The 8,089-nt window shown below is 42.3% G+C and overlaps 1 protein-coding gene across 1 annotated transcript; it reads right to left on the reverse strand.

Moving 5' to 3' along the window:
* Positions 1 to 4,758: 4,758 nt before the first annotated feature.
* Positions 4,759 to 7,992, reverse strand: LOC104961216 (protein Niban-like). The gene is made up of 4 exons (XM_010789461.1): positions 7,880 to 7,992; positions 7,485 to 7,592; positions 7,282 to 7,393; positions 4,759 to 7,205 (listed from the first exon to the last, which is right to left on the reverse strand). Exons 1-4 carry the CDS (start codon positions 7,985 to 7,987, stop codon positions 5,668 to 5,670), a joined length of 1,866 nt encoding a protein of 621 aa, XP_010787763.1. The 5' UTR covers positions 7,988 to 7,992; the 3' UTR covers positions 4,759 to 5,667.
* Between the last annotated feature and the right edge of the window lie 97 nt (positions 7,993 to 8,089).

Genomic DNA, 8,089 nt, shown 5'->3' on the forward strand with positions numbered 1-8,089 from the left:
GCTGTCAGGATGTGACGGAGCAGCAGGGAGTGAAGTGAGGTAAATCTGAAGGAAGTGAGCACCGTCACAATCAGGTGAGACGTGGAGATACGATGGGAGGGTGCAGGGAAGGCGGGGGCGAGACCAGGTTCCTTACCGGGGCAGGCGTGTTGCTTAGCTGTAATCTGAGCAGTGACAGCGGGGAGAGATCAAAGCGGAGCCCAGCCAGGGGCCCTGGAGGAGGCAGACGCAAGGGGGGAGGGGAAGGGTCACACAGAAGGAGGAGAAAGGCCTGATTCCCTTTCCTGTTCACTACCAAGGAATGTTCTCTGCGGGATGGGACGTGTCCTGCAGCCGCTCCTCTGGGGGCCACACTGGCATTTGTGGGAACACCGGGCCCCTTGTCTCAATGACCCCCAACCACCCTCTCCTCATTTTGTCAGCGTGTCACAGCACACATGAAGGGAAAGAGGTGGCAGATTGATTTGCATGTTTCATAATGAGAAATATCAGAGCCGTGTCAGGCGTCGTTTCTGGTGTCCAGACCGGCTGGATACATTTCATTTCCTCAGCTACAGGGTTTTTATATCCACATCTGCAGCTGGAGACCGGAGCCTTTTGTTGACACCAATATTAAGATTTGGTTTCCTACCCTTATTGAGAACAATGTTCTAAAGATGACATTTTTTATAATTTGATTGATTTGATTTCAATCACCAAATATTTCTATATATCAAAAAATAATTGTTTTGGGTACATGCAGGTTTAAATTAAGTGTTATGTTTTCTGAGAAAATAAATTTCTAAAAAATAAATTAAAAAAAAAGAATATAGATTTCTACAAAATACTAAAAACAACAAAAATGCTTTGGAATGTTTAACTACAGTCTGACCAACATCCAATCCAAAAAATGAATAATAGGAACATAAAACAGTAGTCTGCCCAAACTGCCTGTATGGATAATTACAGGCAATTATATTAGAATTTTGGATTTAATCAGAGCTAATGGATGACCATCCCTGACGCTTTGGGAGATGCAACCTGTAAAATGTCTAAAAACACATTCCTTGCATACATTGCCAGGCAAATAATGTTGAATCCTTTGTATCATGTTGTCCAGTACAAACACATGACACCATTTTTCTTAAAATTAAGTTAAAAAAGTTGAAATACCGATTAGAAATAATTATAAAAATTAATGATTTGTCGATCAATCCCACTCGGGCTGTCCAACCCCATCTGAAAAGATGAATGATAAATCTAACAGGTTTTAAATGATATGCAAATAAGAAAGAAAATACTAAGGTTCCAAAATGTGGAATAGTCACAATGTGGTTAAACAAATGTAATTGATGATCCACCGTCCCCACTAAAAAAAAGAAATTAAATTAATTCATAATAAAAACGATTATTACCTGTTTACAACAAGCCGTACTTGGACAGATAAAATACCATGAATGTATTTGGATTTGCTCTAAGTGTGTTTTTTCACCCTTAGAGCTTTCCTGTTCTAAATGATCCTGAACTATGGCTGAGCATCAGGACTGACACAGGTCCTGCACATTTCCTGGAAGTCCAGGCTGGGGTGTAACCGGACAATCGGCAGTGTCTGGGGCTGACACGCGGGCCGGCCAGCCGGGCGGGCGGGCGGATGCTGTGACTCAGAGCTCCAGTGTTCCTGCAGCCTCCTTTAGCGCGGCTCTCAAATCCCCCCTGACAGCCGTAGCGTGCGGAGAGGAAAAAATACATATTTCTGCCTGGAGTGGAGATGGTGGTTGGAAGGCAAAACAGAGTGGTGGAGAGGAGGGGAGGGGAGTGGGTGGGGATATGCTGCAAGCTGTGTAACTGATCGCTGGAAGTGATTTGGCTAAAAACAACACGTCATTATAGGCGCTTGCAGGGGCAAAGCAAACAGCTCGTATTTTAGAAGTACGGGAGAGGACCAAGAGCTGCGCAGCAAACACTTGGAGAGAAACACGGGGATGGACGTGTGAGATGTGGTGTCATCCATCAGAGCACAGTTTATCCATCAAGTGCTCCTTACGTTGCTGTGACCCCATCACCAGACTCAAAACTTCCAGCAGCTGGTCAGAAGATGGAGCGTGAAATGGGCCCCCTCCTTCTGTATCCACATCCCCATAGTAACTGATTTATACGGTGTAGATACAGGCCTTTTATCATCCCCCTAAACCGGCCCCAGTTTGCCGGGTGGAGGGCAGCCAGGTCCTCCAGGTCTGGTCGTCAGCCTCCTTCCTCGTCACAGCGCAGTGTTTTGACATCTTTACATTTCTTTATGGCTTGGCAACTCTACTGTTTACCCCTCCAGCCATTAGCAGTCTGTAACTCACACACTCATTGTGGATGTCCAACACCTGCACCAGGGCAGATGAATATTACATTCACTTTTTTACGAGATGTTTCTTTTCACCAATGGCTGAGTGATTGGGTTGGTCCTGAGAGCCAGGGGTTTACAGAGAGTTGGCTAGTGTCAGAGCTCCACCTGGTGGTGCTGCTGGTGCTTTCTGCTTTCTGTCTTCCCAGCAAATGTTAAACCTGCTGCAGGGATTTGCTTTCATGGAGATACATCAATGAAGTTCTTATTTATTAGTTTCAAACTCTTCCTCTTTCACGACTTCTTCTGAACAAATTGTGTCTTAAGTGATCTTTAAACTATTGTAATACGTTCCCCTGAGCCACTCCTAAAACATTCTACAACCCATGATTTTGAAAGATTGCCTGGTTTCATGTCTCTTTAAGTAGTATTAGTATCTGTCCTAACCATATCAAATATTGTTTTATATATTGAGAGTTATGTAATAAAGATACTGCCATCTCTGTGTTTTTCATTCGGTCTCACTATATTTGAGATTGTAATAATTGTCCCCGTCTCTTCCCTCTTCTGCCCTGTCAGCGTGTCGGAGCAGTTTGTCCCAGCAGATCAACCAGTTAGCGGCTACGGCTTCCAGCCCGAAGAACAGTTTTTCTTCAACTACAACAATGCCTCCCGGTAAAAACCTGGAACCTGTCACTCATAAATACTGTGCATATGTCTCTGACATTGAATGTGTGCTACTAAAGATGCGTCTACTGTGGAGGAATAGTAACCACATATCTATTGTTTCTGCACCTCACAGCGTTCTACAAGTTTTCACTGTCGTCTTAACAATAAGTCAGTCTATTAATGAGGTGAACAATCTGCATTTTTTTGAACAAAGTGTCATTTTGTTTATTTTAAAGCACCAAAAAGCAATCACTTTTAAACAAGTATCTCACCCGCAACGTCCTTAAATCTCTGAAAGTATGTGCCCAATAAATAGACATATTTGTCGTCTTACTAACTTAAAACTTCTGAAAACAATCCTGTCTATGGCAGGCAGTCTTAGATTTCATTTTACTTTTATTCAGACATTTTTTAAAATATAATTGTAATGTTTCTTAAGTGATTCAAGCACACATGCTGTGTGTCAAAGCCTTATCATTTTATTTTTCATTAATACAGTATACAAAAATAAAGATCAAAAGCATCTACATATTTCAAAAGACAGCATTTGCTTCCATTCTTGCAAAATCATTTTCTTTTTTAACTGATCATCAATTTGATTAGCCATTTGTATTAGTTGTTAATTGACAAAGCATTGCAGCCCTTTAGTCGGGAACCATTGACTAACACATTAAACAAGTAGTTGAAATTGCTGGAGTTATAAGTTACCAATACACCAGCATTTAAAACCTTAACTCAACTAAGTAAACTCAAATGTCTCAGATTGTCTGTATAATAAAAACCAAACTACACATTTCCCTTTAAGAAACGGCCTGGAAAAATATTACGAAAAATTAAGTATTTTCTTGTTTTTGCACACAGTCTCTCACTGGAAGCTCTGCAGTACACTGAAAAAAAGAAAGAAAAGGTCCAGGCACTGTATTAAAGTGTCATTTATCTCTATTTCTGTGAATGTAATTGAAGAAGAAATGTAAACAGCCTTTAATGTCTTATATTGAAATATGTGTCTAAATATGAACAAATCTTAAATAATTTATATTCACTCTTTATCTTGTCCCTGATGCTGGTGGCCCGCGAAAATATGAGAAAAAAATGTTTCTATGTTGCAATATATCAAATGAATGGAAGGCATATTATTGTAGTCAACCCGTATTAGAATGTAATCCGTCACAGATGTTGGATTACAGCTTTTTGATATTTCTCAGCGCAGTGTCTGTGATTGTTTAAAAGAAAAAAGTTGTGCATCGTAAATAAATATTTAAAGCGTGAAGCTGTTTGTTTTATTGGCAAATAAAAATAATTTATAGTTTGTTTGTGTATAAGCCAGAAATGGAGCGATCACACAAATGATTTCAAGGTACGTTTGTTTAATAGAATCTTTTTATTATTTATACATTTCCACACACATTTGTCATTAACCAACATTCATCTGATTTACAGTAAAAGGTCATATGGTTTACTCTCACTGTAAACTTTCCTACTAACCATATCTGTGTAAGATGCTCTGCACAGGTTAAAAAGGCACAGGTGTTCAAACTAGGACCCGTCTGTACTGCAGCTGCATCCAACTGACAGAAGCTGCTTTCCTTCATGTGACGTAAGGCATGTGACGGCAACACAGAGGTAATGTAGAGGCACTTGAATACGCTACTTCTTCAGTTTCTTTGTAAGTTCAAAGTCCTTTAGTAGGTCCAAAATAAAGCACATTTAAGAGAAAACAATGGCCCAAATCTACAGCTTTAAAATCAATTTGGGAATGATATTTATTTATTTGTGCTAATATATTAAACATATCTGTTATCTTGGTTTCTAAATAATGTGAAACTCACTGATTTAACAACAATAGTGTGAAGGTTCTCTTGTAGTCTGTTTAGAGGAATAGTTCAACATTGCTTTTCCCCCCAAAGTTAGCTGTTCAGACAGTAAACAATCTTGTGTCTTGCATAACTGGAGTCATGAAGTTTACCCTAGCTTAGCATAACAACTCTGATGAAGTCTTTAGTTCAAAGCCAATTGTTTAACATTTCTGTTGGTCTTGAAATTAAAAAAAGGTAAGACATGTTAATGGATAAGCTTCTGAAGCTTTGCTAGATGTCATTTTAAACTTTGGTTAAAGCCCAGCTAGTTGTTTCCCTGTGCTTTCAGTCTTTATGCTAAGCTAGGATAACCATGCCCTGACTCAAGCATATATAGATATCAGACTGCTATCTATCTTCACCTCCCAACTCTGACATTGTAGAACATCCTTACACACTTTATTCCAAAGTAAATTCATAATCTACCACAGCATAATGACATAAATTCTTCACAATCTTGGTAAAATAGTTCTAAATCTAGTTTCTCTAAAGAAGTCGGTGCTAAGTCTGTGAGAGACAGAAACTTGATGATGTTATACACCTGAAAGAGCTGATTATATTGATTTGTGTAAATTAGTTGTATAAATAATTAACCACAATTTCATGCATATGGGCTTTAAAAAAAAGAGTTAATGGAAGCATTTGTGAATGTTTTTCAGGAGTATTTTCCTGTTTCTGCTCTGTGAACAAACATTTTGACTCCAGGTCTGTTTGAGGCTACCGTATTACCGTATGTAATGATTCTTGAAATAATTTGGTTCCCTTTAGCAGAAGACTCCTAATTATTTTTGTCTCGTCTTGTCGAAAGCACAGTGATGCAGTTGTGATGCTTCATTCCTCCTCTGTTGGAACTCCACTTGGGTAACGCTTCACCAGCTCCTCCACCTCAATCACCTCCATCACCAGGTCACGGATTGCCTTGACGCTATCAATGGGCCTTGCTTCAGGGCTGGAGGAAGTTTCTGCTTCTGTGGGCTCGGGAGGCTGAGAGGGTGTAGACTCATCTGGCTGAGAGGTTGTAGACTCTTCTGCCTCCACCAGCAGCTCCACGTTCGTACCTGCCTCAATGTCCTCACTCACAGCTTCTGTCTGTTCCTCACGACACGGATCATCGACTGTTATCTTGTCCTCAGGCTGCTCGTCTGAGCTGACGGGTGAATTACTCATGTTGGCCTCAACCAAGACGTCCGAGGTCGTTGAGACTTCGTCCCCACTGCTCTGCGTTGTTCTCCCTTCCTCCATGGACTCCACATCGGACGGGGCAGACTCACTTCCCACTGACACATCCAGAGAATTAGGGTTAGAGACAGTAACTGTCTCTTCTTCCCGTCTCTTCAGGTCCAGGCTGATGTCTTCAGGTGTGAGTGCATGCGTTTCACCACTAGAGGGAGCCTCCAACTTGATTTCTGAGCTTACACAGTGTGACTCCTCTTCACTGCTGGCTAACGTTTGGCAAGCAGCTTCTTCTGCTGAAGTGTTTTCTGGTTCAATGGTAGGACTTGGTAAAGGAGCATTTTCTGGTTCAATCATTTTTTCAGAACTTGGTACAGGAGCGTTTTCTGTTTCATTAGAAGAATCAGGACTTGGTACAGGAGCTTTTTCTGGCTCAATAGAAGAATCAAGACTTGGTACAGGAGCTTTTTCTGGCTCAATAGAAGAATCAAGACTTAGTACAGGAGCTTTTTCTGGCTCAATAGAAGAATCAAGACTTGGTACAGGAGCTTCTGTAGATGCTGATGCTGCTTCTTCTTTCTTTTGACTTTCTACAACAGTGGGCACTTCGGACAAAGTGATTTCTGTCTCTTTTGGAGCTGCTGTGGTCTGCATCTGAGGCTCAGCAGCCACCTCCACTGCTTTTGTTTCTACAGCAAACACATTATCTTGGATCACTGTCTCAGGTGCCACTTCTACATTCACTTCCTGGGTCTCACTCTTTTTAGCTGTATCTGTTACCTCTGGTGTCTCCAGTGAAACAGGGAGGCCTTCTTCTTCCTTCACGGCTTGGACGACTTCTTCTGCTTTGGTTGGTGTTGCCTCCTCACTGACAGTTGGAGCTGCATCTTTTTCTTCCACCTTCCCCAGAGGTGTCTCAATGGCGGTCACATCCGTCGAGGCTTTGCTTGGCAGCACACCGTTATCCATCTTCTCTTCCTTCTTGGGGCTCAATGACAGATCATTGACAGCAAGAGGAGAGAGGGGTGGGGGCTCAGAGGAAGTTCTGATGGGGGAGGCGAGCATCATGGCGGGGCTGTTGGGAGTGGAGGCGGCCGGCGAGGGGGAGGAGAGGCTGGAGCGGCTGGACTGACTGAGGAGGTCTCTGCTGTCTGTGAACAGGTTGTACTTCTTCAGGCTAGCTGCCTCTTTCACCACTGCAGGAGAGAACAGGGAGGATTAGAGGTGTGCCTGTGAAGAAAGTGTTGGTATATCATCAGCAGTTTAACATACCTTTAGTGACCTCCTTGTCCAGAGTTTGCAGGAGGATGATCTCGTAAACATTCTCGACATGGATGTAGTTGGAGTGGTCACCGTCGATGGTCTGCTCGAGACTCTGAAGCTCCTGTACAGAAACGCATACACAAGTCATGCTCTGAAACTATGTAGATGTTGAATGACACTCTTCATCATAGCTGTGTGTAGCCGAGACTCACAGTTTTGCAGGTGGGGGCCAGGTTCTTCTTGATGTAGGGCAGAGTGATGGAGACGAGAGCCTCCCTGGAGATCCTCTTCCTCACCGTGCTGCTGTCATGGTCATATTGCTGCAGGACACACAGGAGAGAAGGGACTTGTCACTTCCTGTCGGTAAGGCCTTTTTTGTTTTAAGTTTTAGGTTTCCCCGAGGTATGATTGCATTCCAACACCAATGTCAATACATGAAGTTTGTCCCATGAAGACATATCGATAAACAAGTGGGCGTTCATTGTAAATGTATTCTGTAGTGCAGAACTATAAACCCCTAGGAATCCAGAATCTCTTTTAAAACTGTCAATACAAACTAAAATGATTCAGAATGAATCCAGTTCCTGCATTAACCATGCTTTCTGACCTTGAGCACTCTGTGTTTGGCCTTGTCGATGGCAGAGCCGGGGTTGTCAAGGTTGTCCTGGACCGCTTTGTTGAGCAGCTGCCCAAACGTGTGGGCTGCATTCTCCATCAGCTGACACACACACACACACACACACACACACACACACACACACACACACACACACACACACACACACACACACACACACACACACACACACACACGATG

The sequence above is a fragment of the Notothenia coriiceps genome, unplaced genomic scaffold, assembly GCF_000735185.1.
Source record: "Notothenia coriiceps isolate Sejong01 unplaced genomic scaffold, NC01 NC01_scaffold00032880, whole genome shotgun sequence".
In the NCBI taxonomy this organism is placed as follows: Eukaryota; Metazoa; Chordata; class Actinopteri; order Perciformes; family Nototheniidae; genus Notothenia; species Notothenia coriiceps.

Bases quoted from the DNA above. Each gene is read 5' to 3' on its own strand.
- LOC104961216 (XM_010789461.1), bottom strand. From the start codon at position 7,987: ATGGAGAATGCAGCCCACACGTTTGGGCAGCTGCTCAACAAAGCGGTC. The intron at 7,593-7,879 runs GTCAGAAAGCAT...TGTGTCCTGCAG, and splicing joins CCAAACACAGAGTGCTCAAG to CAATATGACCATGACAGCAG. The intron at 7,394-7,484 runs GTGAGTCTCGGC...GTTTCTGTACAG, and splicing joins TGGCCCCCACCTGCAAAACT to GAGCTTCAGAGTCTCGAGCA.